The sequence below is a fragment of the Corvus brachyrhynchos genome, unplaced genomic scaffold (genome assembly GCF_000691975.1).
Source record: "Corvus brachyrhynchos isolate BGI_N302 unplaced genomic scaffold, ASM69197v1 scaffold83, whole genome shotgun sequence".
NCBI classification, from domain to species: Eukaryota; Metazoa; Chordata; class Aves; order Passeriformes; family Corvidae; genus Corvus; species Corvus brachyrhynchos.
The window spans coordinates 1,813,609-1,828,454 of record NW_008238464.1 but is presented as its reverse complement, the minus strand read 5'-3'; the positions used below and the strand labels follow the sequence as shown (position 1 = coordinate 1,828,454).

General features: G+C 39.9%; 1 protein-coding gene across 1 annotated transcript in view; it reads left to right on the top strand.

Annotated features, from left to right (window-relative positions):
• Window positions 1-14,846, top strand: part of AFF3 (AF4/FMR2 family member 3) — a 316,401-nt gene that overhangs the window by 214,151 nt on the left and 87,404 nt on the right. Inside the window, exon 8 of the mRNA XM_017736969.1 lies at window positions 13,985-14,036. Coding sequence (XP_017592458.1) covers window positions 13,985-14,036 — 52 coding nt within the window. The remainder of the gene's footprint in view (window positions 1-13,984; window positions 14,037-14,846) is intronic.

Sequence of the window (14,846 nt, the reverse complement as noted above, 5' to 3'; positions counted from 1 at the left end):
TTAATAACTGCATGAGTGTAGCAGTAAAGAACGTCAAGAGTTAACAGTCCCAGTGTGATAAAAGTTTATTTAATCCTATTCTATACAAGCAATATAACAAATCCTTGTTCAGAATGAATGATCTCTCACATGTAGCTTAAAATAATCAAATTTTGATTTAAAATACCAAAATGGGTCAAATGTTATGGGTTTTTCTGGAAAAAATTGAAATCTTCCAGTCCAATTTTATTTTTCATTTGCAACATTTTACAGATTAATAAATGCATTCTTTACATAAAACCCTCTTGCTCTGTCTCAGGCAGGCATGCCTGTTTGCCAGAAAATTAGAGGTTCTTGAGTGTTGGCATATTCTGCTCTGGTAGCTCTGCTGAGCTCTGATAGAAGAGATATGGAGAAGATACTGTTTCGGCACCTCTTCACCTTCCCACCTCATCTTTGGCTTTCTTTCCCTTAAAATTTTCTCCTAGTGCAGGCTCCAAAGATGAAGTCGAGAGTGAACAGTGTAAGATGTTGGGTCATGGGTACATCTGAGGCAGTGCCTATGTCTTCCCAGCAGGACCTGGAGTTTCCTTCCCAGCTCATAATCTCACTGAACAGTGTATTGTGACTTTGTTTAAAAACAGCGAATCTCTTTGCCTCTAATCCTCTTTCTGAGTGACTGAGAATTATCATGGGTTTGCTTACTTCTGGTTTCATAGGGTGTTGGGAAATGTACCTACACAGAGATCTCTCACTAGAAAACAGTGCCATAGGATGAAGCCCAGTAACAAACTGGTACCTGTCTTGATAGGATGGGTCATACTAGTTAATGATCCTGGTAATGAGGAGAGTAAGTCCTCACGCTTTGGTGTTCAGCTAGATGGAAGAATGGGAGAAAGTATCAATAAGAAAATTCTGACAGACCTTTTTTTATTCCTTGTTCTTCTTTGGCACCTCTTTAAATTGCAAATAAACTTGAAGCATTCAAGACATTTATAAATAAGATGTAATGAGGGCTGTTTGCTGCATCTTTGGAGCAGGAAAAACCTTTCTGTAGTACTCTGAAAAGTACACAATGATTTCTTTAGACTAATAAACACTCTGCTGGAGATAGTCTAAGGGTTTGTAGAACTTCTGGAAAGTTATTTACATATTTCAAAGCTCTTTATTGTCAGTCTCCTACATTTTGCCTACTTTATTTCTTATTTTTATCAGCCATCTCTGCTGTCGTCAGCACTAGAAGTATTTAAGTGCCTGATATAACATGTACATCTGAAGTTTTTTCTTTTATCAGTAAAAATCATTTGCCTTGAAGGTAATATAGTGAGCTAAATTAATTGCTGATAAACTGGTTTTACTAGAGTGACACTGATGATAAAAGTAACTGTCCTGGTCACCCCAAGACAGTAACCCAATACATTTAGTTCAGGAGATCTACTTTTGACCATTAACAATGTTACTACTAAATTGAATTCTTCAAAAGTCATGTCATTCCTTGTATATATGACTTTTTGAACATATATTGCATAATATAGACACAATATTTGATCACAAACCAGTTGCAGGTGTACTAAATTAACGCATTATTATCTGTAGGGTTTATTCTTACTTAAATATCAAACAGATAATTATTCACAGCTCTGTCAATATTAAGTCCTGCATATTTTATTTCCACACCCAAAAGTACTTCTGAAATAATAATGATTGTTTTGATTGGACTCAAGCTGACATCAAATAATAGCAAGTTAAGCGATGCTTAAAGCCATTTTTTCAAAGGTGGAGGCCATAGGTAGATCCTGTAGGAGCCCACGCAGAATTCTTTTCCTGGAAACTCAGTATCAGATAATCATAAATGTCAAACATACAAACCAAACAACCAGCTATCTAATGGAGTAGATTTGAGCAAGTGGTCTTTATTCCTATCTGATTTTGTAAAACAAACAAACTAACTAAACTAAAAAGCCAGCAACACAAATCCCTCCATTTCAGTCACGTAACAATCTGAGAATCCGTCTCCCGTATGATTGGTTCATACCAGCTCTTGCTCACAACACCGCTAAGAATGTTTGCTTCTATTAATGGCAGTCTGGCAACTGATGACAAAAAAAAATATTTCACTGAAAGTTTCTATTAACTGCCAATGAGAGGGAAAAATTGAAAGAAGCTAGTAAGTATTGGGCACCCATATGAAATTCAAAACAAATCTAGGTTTAGAACTTTGCAGACTGAATTAAATTTGCTTCTGAATCAGCATGGGTAATTGATATTTTGTTTAATACAATAAACATCATATGGGGTAACTGAAAATAAAAATAGTTTTGTTAATTTTCTCAGCAAAATGAAAAAGAAATACATTCAGGGCTAATAATTTCATTTAGGTTACCTTACTCCTGAAAGTGCTTGGGCAGCCTTGTTTCAGTACTAGATACAAGCATATTTCAAAGTAATGTTTTTGAAAGAAGAAAAGGAAAGTGCAGCATTTCAGAAATGTTGAAATTTATCATTTTACATAGAATTTAAACTTCTTTATTTATTTAGGGAAAAGCAGTGCTCAAATCTAGCAATTGCCAAGCATTTTGGCTGGTCCTCACACTGTTCTTAATGGCCAAACTATATGTTAGAAAATTTCCCTCAGCTCTAAATCCCTCACACAAGACTTTAGTTAGTCTTGTCCATACTTGAGCCTTTGTGAAAAAATATTGTTGACATTTTTCTCAAGACGATTCAACATTTCCAAAGATTTAGGATGGCAGAAAGCATTATCAGACATCATTTAGACTTCCAGATTATTCTTTTTTATGAGATGGTTGTGGTAGTTAGCAGCTGGGTGGTAGAAGTTGGCAATCAGAATACAATTGTGCCTAATTCATTTTTATACACTACTTCTATTAGTTAAAAAAGGATATTTCTTTGCAAGTGACATTACAACCTGACAGAATTTTTGACTGGTTTTTTCTCAGAAACTGCCAGCATGGTACTGCCAGCATGCCAAGCTGGTGTCCAGAAGAAAATTTAAGAGCAGTGATAAAACGAAAGGAGAAAATAGAAGCCCTCCTTGCAAACAAGGGTTTGTAATAGATATTCTGACATGTTATGAATGATGAGGGATGGAAAATTCATAAGGTTGTGTGGAAGTGCAACACACACTCTGAGCATAGATGACTGACCTATAACTCATAAGATAGTGTGTGTCGAGTGAGTTATGAGTTGTTCCCTGGTGTATATTTAAAAAGAGACATTAGAGAGGAGATATAGTGTGGTTTACTGTTTGAGAGCTAAATTCATAATTTTTTCCAAAGAGTGTTTTTAAGAAAAAATACCTTTTCTTTTCCTTTTTTTTTTTTTAATACATATATATTGGAATCCAGGTGGTATATTTCTGCACAGCACATCTGAATGCTGGGAGTAAAACTCTTCTCTCTGAAGGAGAAGCCCTCAGCTGATTATTTTTGCTGTTGCTATGTCCAAATGAGATTATTTCAAATAAGGAGGAATAGCCCATTTTGCACCCTAGAAGGGGTTATCTCAAAGTGAAGCAAGCAGGTCAGAAGCACTTGGTGACATCAGGCCCCAGGGCAGCTGAGGGTCGGTGCCAGGAAGGCCCTGGCCAAGCCCATGCACACCTCGACCGGTGCAGTTTGAATTAATGGGACCCTATGAGTAACCATCCCTTCACTGCTGCTCCATGGGACCAAAGGAATTATCTGACCACTACAGATTGCACGTGTTTTCTTGCCCCAGCAGTGAACTTCATGGCCATGAGCTTGCTCCAGGTGCCAGTGCCAGCCTCCAGCTTCCCTGTCCCTGCAGAGCCTGTGCCCCATGTCCTGGCACTCCCTTAGCAGCTCCCTCCCTCCCTCCCTCCCTCCCTCAGCCCATCCTCAAGCAAACCTGAGAACTCCTGTATTTTTGTGGGACTGCTATCAGTTCAGAGATGTCTGCCTTGCTGAGATTATCTTTTCCTCTTTCAGCATCTTGCAACATATCAAAAGCAGAGAGGAGTCAAGAGAATACTATCTCTAACATGCTATCTCCTAGTAAGTTAAGCTTGGTAAGCTTGGTAACCCTGTTGGAAACACCCTGGCCATGGAGGCAGCTTCAGGAGCAGTGCTACCTCTCTCTCTGAGCAGAGCATGCAGGGTGCAGGTCTCATAAGGAGAGCAATCGGTTTGCTCCGTGGGGCAGAATCTGCCTGGTGTTCGGCAGAGAGCTTTGTTTTCCTTTTACAGTCTGCATCAGAAGGAAAAAAATGCATTTTTCCCTGTGCCTATCTTGGCTGAAAATGAAAGTCTCTGAGAAATCTGCTCATGGGAGAGGTTTAAGCCCATTTCCACAGAAATTTGAGGGCTGGAAATTTTGACAAAAGTCACAATGGCCCCTGCATATTTAATGCACAGAACTCCCTACGGCTCACTCCTCAGCATCAAGTGATAGCACATCACCTTGGCCATACATGAGTTTCAGGTCTTTCTGCCTCTTGTTTCTTTCTTTTTTTCCCCTTCTTGCTACACACTGAGTTAGTTACTTGACAATTTATTCTGACGTTGTATTATTCCAACAATAGTGGAATGTAATGTTGTGTAATTAGGAGCTGGGATATAACAGTGGTATGAAGATGATTTTGGCAATGAGATTTTTTTAAATTAAAATGTCATTACTTGAAAAGTGTCATGCTATTGCCCGTTCCAGTGTGTGAACAGTGTCCATGAATGAAAGGGATAACCCTCAGGGATGGATAGCATGATTTTCAGTCTCTTGCACTCCAGTTGGAGATTCTCCCGAGGCACTGCTCTTCCATAATATATGAACCTATAAGAGCACAATATATTTTAAAGTCACTGTAAGGTGTTGATTTTACAGTGAAACTCCTTCCACTTTTGAGGGGGTGGGGTTGTTTAGGGAGCTGTCTGTGTAGCATCTGGAGTTGTGAGAAGTCTCTAGCACTACAGACCTGTCCATTTTTTATAGATAATCCTCGCACCCCGTATCTTTAAATAAAATGGTATGCTTCCTTTCACAGTAGCCAACTGGATTCTTTTCTGTTTATTTGCTTGTTTTAATCATTTTTTCTCCATCTAGTCAAATAAACCTCTAAATTCAGTGTGTATGCTATGGAACTTCATCCAAAACTGTACTGTCTCCTTCCTGACAAGGCTGACAGAGAGTATAATCACTTGTATTGTCCAGAGTACTGTTTACATAAAGGAGCAATAAATACCTGTTGAAATTTTTACTGGAGGCCTCCCAGATGGATGGTTCATTTATTATTACAGACAGGGTTTCATTTACTTAGTTATTAAAAAAAGCAGGCCGCTACAGCCCATTTATAACTATATTAAAACTAAATGAAGCTATAAGTATTGCAGACGGGACTGAGTAAAATACATTTAGTGACTTTCCAGGAAATGGCTAGGCAAAGTATTTGAAAGGAAATGCTGAAAACTTTGGGGGTCCTGGTGTGTCTTTCACAGATGTGCTTCTACTGGCTGGAGCTGCAGAGGGAATGGAGGAGGTATAGTTGCCATATGTTCCTGTGCCATGTATATATTCAGCAATAGCCTCTCTGTATCAGTCAGTCAGCCATGTGCCTTTGGGAACTGTTCCTTTCCTCCTCTAGCCTTTCTTGACACGGAAAGCTCCAGCTCAGGATGTCAAATAAACTTCTTCTTTATCCCAGAGACAGAATATCAACTGAATATCGACTCCAGTTACAAGAGGGGATGAAGGTGGTCCATCAGCATCAATGTGGAAAGGAAAAGCAGGTTTATCAGGTGGATTCCAGAGGTCCTGGTTTGGAAGGTATCACCAGACTTCCAGCACAGACAGCTGTGAAATTGGAGTGAAGGTTGTAGATGGTCTTTGTGGCACTTTCTAGCACTGACGACTTTTCACCAGACATTCTCACCCCTCCTTTGAATAAAGATAAATTGGTCAGTGGATAGGAAACATATGGTTGCCTGTGAACCAGACCATGATTTTATTATGTTCAAGCTAGACAAATAAAGGAAAGGCTGGTGTCCCAAAGCATAGAAATTGTTGACCATAAGTTGATGGGGTAGAAAAGTCTAGAGACAAGGAAGCTTGAAATTTTTTAAGCAGAGTTTGTTAGGTTAGAAAAAGGCTGCATTTCCACAATCAAGACAAAAAACAACTACTGAAAGTGGCTTCAGCTTCATTGGTCAAGTAAAAGTCGTAATTAGAAGTGAAAAAGCAATCTGTGCAATAGACATGAAATTTAAATATATGTAATATGAATACATATACATGAAACATAGTCTGAAAAAGAAAATGTAGAATACTGAAGATGGATAAAAGGAATGGGCGATACTAGAGGAAAGCTCGAGGGCAATGAGAATATGGGGTTTCTTAAGGTACATGAAAACAACAATAATAAAGAAATTCTAGCAATAGCCCCTTATTAGCTGGAAGTATTAAAGCTGTAATAATGTTAGAGTCAATAAATATGTTTTTCACATGAGAAAAAGCAGGTTTGCCTATTAGACAGACAGGAAGCTGAACAGTGTCTAGAGACAATAAGTTATTTAAAATCAGCTACGCTAGACTGAAGTATCCATACACCTCAGATCTTCCATGTCACCATACAGACACTGGCTGGAAGACCACTGGCTGGCAAAATCTGAGGGTCATTTGTGATGTACCTTGAAATGTGACAATAAAGCTCACCCCATGATGACTCCAGCATAAGGACAGATGCTTGTAGCACTTGGGATTAGGCAGTAAGAGATCATTTGTGAGGAAATAATCACTTGAGTACAAAATCAGATGCTGCACATTCAGCAGGGAGACTTGGCAGTGTCAGCTCTGTCTCAGAAACATTAAATTCCCCAAGATTTCTGTCACAATGGCTGACACAGAGGCAGTACTGCAGTTCATGCACTCTTACTTCATTTCACCTTTGAAATGAATATTTTTTAGGTGGCAGCATCAGCAATGGCTCAGAAATTAGAGGGAGAGCATTAGTAAATAACTGTTAATCACACCTAGAGAGGCTTAGGGGATGCAGGGGCAGGGAGGCAAGAAATGGATTCGAAGATTGCGAGCAGCACATTCAAAACTTTTATTCCTCAAATGTATTTCCTCCTGTCACACAGAGCATGATTAGCCATGAAACTCTGGTAAGCTGTCAGAGTGATTGGACTACTTAGGCGTGAGCTGCTGTCTTCCCTCTTTCTGAGTATTCATGCATTTTTTTGGTGGCTTCCTTGCTCAGAGAGTGGCCTCACAGGGGTTTGTTTCCTTGCTTTCCTGAATTTCTCTCCTTTTTAAGGAGGTACTCTGGATCCTTCTGCCCAAACATCATTCTCAGGGAGTGCTGTGATCTGTGGGGCACTTTCTCACCACCCTGCCAAGGAGTTGGAAAATTCAGGGTATGATTCAATTGCATTTGTTGTCCCTTTCGTTAAAGGGGAAAAACATCACCAGGGCAAACACAGTCACTCATTGGGGCAGCTGCTGCAGAAGAAACCTTATTTCAGCTTCTGCTCATAGGAGAGAGTGATGGCTGTATCCCTTGGAGAGGTCTGCCTTGCATTTCTAATGAGACCATCAGTGTAATGGGAATTTAGCAGAACATTTAGCTGGTTTAAATGGTTTTGAAGAGTGGTGTAGACCAGCCTAGATGGATTCAAGCCAAGGACAGAAGACTTTTCCTTCAGAGTATCTATTTTTTATTGGAATTGCTAATTCTATTTCTATAGACTGAGTCCGTTTTTCAGACATTTAAATTCTACACTCTGGAATTAAATCTCACATTGATATATAGGCTTCATTCCAGCATTAAGTGCATTAATATTTCACCAGCCTGATTTTACTGGCTTTCTCCCTCTGTTTTTAATTAGATTTGATGGTATTCTATATAATCATGTTTTTCTGCCTGTTTCTGTGTAGCAGAACTTGCACAAACTGTTTGTTGGGGGATTTGTACAACTTAAACATCATATATTCAGAGTGAATTTTAGATGCTGCAAGCAGTGCTTGCAGAGGTCTTACAAGCCTCCTGAAAGCTCTATTACAGCACTTATAAAATATCCTCTTGATCTAGTTGTTTACCCTAATCCATAAGCTTTTGACTTTATTTTGTATAAAACACAAATAAATACTACACTTCTCAGATAATATAAATGCATGAGCTTTTCCAAAGTGAAACATTTGCATCAGTTATAGCACTAGAGTGAAAAATAATTTCAGCAATCAGAATATAATTAATTAAAAATTACTACTGTATAAAACCAGCCACTCCTATATTTAGGATTAGTAAACAAAGCTATTTCAAATACCTGTTTTGGCTGTAGGTAAGTAGTGAATATAACTGGCCATCTGTTATGTGCAAGTAACCAAGGTAATAGCAACAACATTTGTTTCCCTTTTTCTCTCTCTCTTTTTTCTTTTCTTTTTTTTTTTTTTTTAAGAAAGGAAACATGTTCATCTGTTTCTTATGAATTCTCTGTACTTCTTACCAGGCATATTTTTCCTTGCATTTCTCTTTTAGAAAGCAATGGAAGACAGCCAGAAACTGAAGGTACATTTGTCTTCATGGAGCTTAAGTCATATTATGTATGTGAGCACTCGTAGCTGAAACAATCCCAGTAACATAAGGGCACAGTCCGGGTAGGAACATCATATTCCCACCTGGCATTCTCTCTCATTTTGCTGGGGACAAGAGTTAAAGGTCTTACATGGTGCTGTGCCTCTGGGAAGGTTTTGTTTTGCTGGTTTATAGTGTGAAGGAATACTTTTTGTCTCCTATATCCGTGCATCAGTTGTGACTTTAAACATATGGGGTCAGTCTGAAAGTCTTCTAGCATATTGCAACTTAGAATAATATCTATTTACTTTCTGGGTTTCTGGTAATATAAAAACTAATGTCCACTTCTTGAAAGGTCACTATGCATTTATGGGAAAGAAAATAAAATGCCGATATTGTACATTGAAAAATAAGATAATTTTCCAAAAGCATTCAGAATGAGACATTGTGGTAGCATAAACTCGAATGAGCACTTAGTTATTTTATTTTGATATTTCATTACAACTCTTTGCTTAGTGGAGTTCCTCTTCAGCTAAAATCCAAGTATTTTTCCGCTACTGAAGTTCCTTTCCTCCATAATGAGCAGAAATCATAGCAGTTCATAATAAACACGGTATTCTGACTGAGATGCTGCCTAGAATTAAACTGGGACAATATAGTTGATCAGATTAATACATTCAGGAGATCTTTTACAGATTGCAAAAATGGTGACTTCTGAATTTATTTAAATGACAATTGCAATATACATATATTTGTGCCCCACGCTCACAAACCATTGGCATGATCTCTCCTGAAGCATTAGTGTTAATGATTAATTCCTATCAATATTTTTCCTTTCCCTTCTTGATTTTTTTCCTGGTTTTTCTAATTATCAACACTATCATGAAGAAAGACCATATCTTGTACAGTAGCTTAGACCACCAGAGGGACATAAAGAGTTTTGTCCCTCATTTGTACAACCTTTCTTGAGGTGCCAAAAGGGAATCTCTCTAATCACAAGAAAAAAAAACACAGAGGAATTTTTTGAGAGTTTTATGCCTTAATAAGAATTTTGCAGGGGGAAGGAAAGAAGACATTAGGCCAAGGAATGTGAAATTTATCAGAGGTTAAAGTGAAATACAAGGTGTGATGCCTGCTGCTTCTTTCATGTGCACCAGCAGATGTGAAGGATAATTCCAGGCCTGAAGCATGTCTTCAGTGTGGAAGAAAACAGATATCCTCCTAAGCAGGGCTGTGCTGGAACTGTCTCAGACTGGCTCCATACGTCAAAAGTGACAACAGATTCTCTGCTGGCTCTTGAGGACGACCTCCTCCAGATGGCACCGTTGACATCTCCTTCCCCAGCAGCTTTTTCTTCTCAGAAGGAGAATCTTCCAGCTCTATCAGAACTCTTTGACATAAGGCCTGACTCTACCCTCACACTTGAAACTTGTTGTTACTTTGATGTTAATTTGCAGAGGAGAAACTAGATGTCTTCCTGCTATTCCCTGGATTCTGGCTGGGGCTGAAGATAACACTTGCTTGGGACTGAGCTTTCCAGCAGCAACAAATCACTAGAAAAGGCAGACAAAACAGTGAAGCTGCACATCTCAACTATTCCATTTGAGCAATGTGGTTCCCTGGCAGCCTGTGATGACCTTCCATCCCAAATCTCCTGTAATTTTGACCAGGAATAACTCCTGACTCTTTGGCATGCTGGGATGAACAGGAGTCCCACAGGTCTCTGCAGTGCACCACATGGCTACGCCAGCCCCAGTACCCTTCTGAACCAATGCAGTGAGCAACCCTCAGATTAAAACAGGTCAGGCTTTCTAATACGCTGTGTAGGAGATTTGGACACACTGACACTGGCAGATGTTGTATATCAATGCCCTCTAGACCACTTTGTATTTTCCACTGCATGTAAGTAAGCCTGCACACCCCCTCCTTTTCCCTGTAACTGAATGGCCCATCACCCCAGGCTGAAACCCCTTGGTTACTGGAGAATGAAACCACCTGGCTTGCTGAGGCTTTTCTCAATATCCCAAACCCATCCTCATTTCCTTTCATTATGTCTCTACCTGTCATATTCTTTGTAGAGAAAGGAACAAATGCATTAATTAGAGTGTGGTGAGCACTCCTGCTTGAGCCCACCCCTCACTGCCTCCACGACCTCACAGAGATTTCACTAAAAATGTGTAATTGGGTTCTGCAAAGTGACTTCCTGGCTGTATGTGCTCTTTTCAAGTGCAGAAGCCCTCAGTGGTGCTATGTGTTTTTCAGAGCTGCTTTGAGTACCACTTCATTTTTCTAGCTTTTGTTTACAAGGTTGTATTTACTTACCTCTTTATCAGTGTCTGAATACATCAAAGCAAGGTTCATTCTAAAAAATCTGAAAGTCCATGAATGATGTCACTTACTGGCCTGAATTTTGCATGTTCTGATAAAAGCGTAAAGGCTGCGTTTGCACATGAGCTTGTCTGTGCTTGTCTCTCCATCCTTATACTAGTTTGCCAGAATATGTAAAGAAACCCCATCCCAAACAAGGGTTGTTTTAAACATGGTCTGAAGTGCTGTGCTAACACAGGGTGTATCAAGGCTCATTCTGTGCTGAATCTGTATCAAAGTGCTTTTCAGATAAATTACAATTTAATGTAATGCTTCTTGTGAGCTTAAAGTATTTTTCTTCTGTTCTCACTCTCTTCAAGTGGGGTCTGCTGGTCCAGTTGTGGAATTTTTCTTTCAAACATTCCTCAAAAGCGTCCATACTCAAAACTGATCTACCTTACTGAAGACACTTACTGCAAAATGGAATCCCTGTAATATAAACACCCCCTCCTCACCCCGGGTGTGCTTCAGCCTGGCCTGTGAGAGCTGCCTTGGTGCCCAAGGAGCTTCTCTCTCCAGGCCAGCTTCAGCTTCACCCACCAGGTGACACTGTGTCCTGCTCTGGCTGTGGCTTTGTAGATGAGGGCTGAGGGCCTCACCTGAGAGTGAAAGCTGTGCGGAACCAGTGAAGACTTTCAGGCACAGAGGTTATACCTGCACAACTCCTGCTTTACAAGGTAGACCTGTACACTGGCAACCTGATACATCCTTGTGACAAATACATGTATCAGGCCAGCCAGATCCCACTCTAGGGAAAAAAAAAGCAAGCAAGCAAGCATTTTATGATGACCTGGTTTTTCCTATCCCCAGTGTTAGGAGTGTGTTTGTAGGCTGATGGTAGTTCCAAAAGGGGCCGCAAGCCCCAGGCAGGCAGTGCTTTTCTTGGAAAGCAGCACTTCTGAAATGAAAAACAGACAGGGAAAATAAAGAGGCTAAGATGTGCAAGCAAGGAGAGTTTGATGCACCAGTGCTGCGGTTTGTTGTTCCTTTTGTGTGGATGGTACCGGATTGCACTCCTTGGCTCACACCTCCACACAACCCAAAGGCTTCAATGTATCCTAGTTGCTTCTAATGACAAGCTCACAAAACACTTTTTTATATGTTAATACAAAAATACAGGACACAAATACACAGAGCTATCTAGAATGTTTCATTATATGCTTTTGATTTTTCAGCTACCATTTAGGAGAAGAACTAAACTGCTAAGCCTAAAGTAAATGTACTTAACTACCACATCACTAGCAGAAATTCACGCACTCAAAGTCAAGGGAGAGCAGGCAGTGACACCCTGGGAGTTCTGCTTTTCACACAAGCATACCACTTTCTGGTTAAATCACTATCGGTGCAGATTTCATCACATAGGTGCTGAATTGCAGATCTGAGCTTTCTATTTTTGAGTACTGTTTTCTCAGGGATGGCCTAAACAGATCTAATTAAAAGAATAGCAATTATAAGATTGTTTGGATCTCTGTATGTGATGGGATCCAAAGCCAGTATGGATCTTGTGGTGTTTACAGGAACCTTTGCCTCTCTGACATGTTTAACTCCTAGGAGCTGTATCCTGTGTCATCATACCCATCCTGTTTGCCCACTTCTCAGCAGGGCTTGTTAGCTGGGTCAGTGCCTGCACTGATACAGCCATCAAGGCTTTGCTGATTTGGGAGATGACAGAGAGAGCTTTTTCCTGACAATGGACATACTTCAAGATAAAATATAGGCAAGTCCTGCTGTGAGATGTCAAGTCCCTCCAACTCAATGAGTGTCCTGTATATGTGAGGTGTCTGCATTCCAACAAGATTTTGCTGAACTTGATACGTTGATTTTACAGAAGAGGAATCTTGGCACAAGTAGAAGGAAATGTGGGAAAAAAGCAAGAGGAGAATCTTTAAGAGATGAACTAGTTGAGAATTGCTGCTCTGACCCCCAGTTCTTGTTCTTATACACCTACATTCCCTGAAAGGTGCCGTGGGGAAATAGGGAAGCAGCTGTGACAGCAGCAACAGGCAGAGACTGTACGTACAGTGAGGAGCTGAGGAGAGCGTGGTGAGGCTCTGTGCTCTTTTAGCACATGTAGCCCATGTCAGAGTCATGCTTTTCAGGCACGCTCCTGGAAGATCTAGGCACAAGTACAAGGAGGTGGTTTGAAATTACTACATATGTCTTCTTGCAATACTTACACTCCGGGGACCACCCACATCACAGGATGTGTTTGAATTGCTCACCAAGATTTCCTCTGGAGCAGAGATGAAATTACAGATTCTTTTTTCACAGAGTGTGAGAAAAATTAGCAACTTTCCAAATTATTACTATTATTACCAAGGCACTTTTTAAAAACAGGTCCTATTCTCAAAGACTTTTCAAGCACTGGGGGAAATCTTTGCATCTCTTCAACTTCTTTAACTGCTAGTTACTTAATTTTAGATTGCTAAAAAAAATGTATGGAGGTAAAACCAGACTCCTCTTCTTTGTGCACCAGTTTAAGCAAGTTGAGGAAAGGATATGGGAAGGGAGGATGAAATCCTCATTAGAAAAGATGCATTATTTTCTATGTTTACATGACAGTGAAATCCTGTGGATACTCTTGTGCCCTGAGACAATATATTTTCGTTTTAATTGTTTCAGTCAATGTCAATTTTACATCAAACATGCAATAAAGTAAAAGTGGCCTTCAGGAAACATCACTGAACCTTATTTTGTGCTGCACTATTGCCAGTGTAAACATCTACTTCTGTTTTGTAAGCTCAAAGCCAAATGGACAAAAAATTTCCTCTCAGGGAGACTACTGACCTGTCAGCATCAAAAATACTGTTTTTAGCATACAAAAATTGTTTTTCAGTAGTTGTAATAATAAGAGTCTTTGCAAAATCCATTATTACTCTAATAAACATTTTCTCTTAGGCAGCAATAGCAGGAAATTAATTAAGAAGTTAGCTGATAGCAACTGGATAAGATATAAAGTGTCACAGCTACAAAGTTATGGGATAAAATATATTTTCTTTCTGTTTTTGATTATTAAATATTTACAATAGCTCTGAGAAAATATCCAATCTAAAGCATTTTGATAAGTTATAATTTATTCTGCTTGCTTTCCAGAATGCTAGAAGATGACCTGAAGTTAAGCAGTGATGAAGAGGAGAATGACCAGGTAAGAACCAGACAAGTAACGTGTTACTTGTAGCATGTTTCATGTTGAAACTGAGCTACTGCAAATATTTTGCTAATGCTTTTTCTAAACATACATAAAGGTTATCAAAATACATGGCAGCAGTGTAACTGGAGTAACAGATGTTGCTGCTCGGAGCCAGGCTGCGTGTGCTAACTGCTGGATTGGTAGGGAACGGGCTGCAGTGCTCTTGATTTATTACCTTGATGTGACCCAGAAGGTTTTTGTATCAGCTTCCTTCTGATTTGAATTTGTTTTGTTTTCAAGAGTGGCCAAGGAGGGGAGAAACAGGAATTCTGGATTAAGAGTTCAGGCCGTCTTTGCAGTCATGAGCAGGCCCCAGGGCTTAGCTGCTGGGCTGCTTATCTCTTACCTGCCTCTGGCATCCCCCCAGCCCTGGCTTCTCCTCTGAGCATTTTTGGTCCTGACACTGCGTGGCCCATGCCTGCTAAGAAAGCTAAAGAGAACTGAGAAAAAGCCTTGGCTGTGTATTTGATTCACTCCATAACGCAGCGATTACAGCAACTGTCTGTGTTTTAAAGACTCTAAACTATCTGACTGGCAGCAGATACACCATCCAAAGTTTTCCATGTGTCAGGAGAGCTGGGTTTTGTTGGCTGTAGGAGGTGTCTCCCAATTTTTCCTTAAAATATTGCTGTGTTTTGTCTAAACAATTAAGGACTCAGTAGAATAGGGCTGGAGCTTGACTTTCCCATGACCAGCTGAGTGCCTCGTTGCCAAGCAGTGCTATGCTGTGCTCTCTCCTTCTCAGTATCCCGGCATGGATGATTT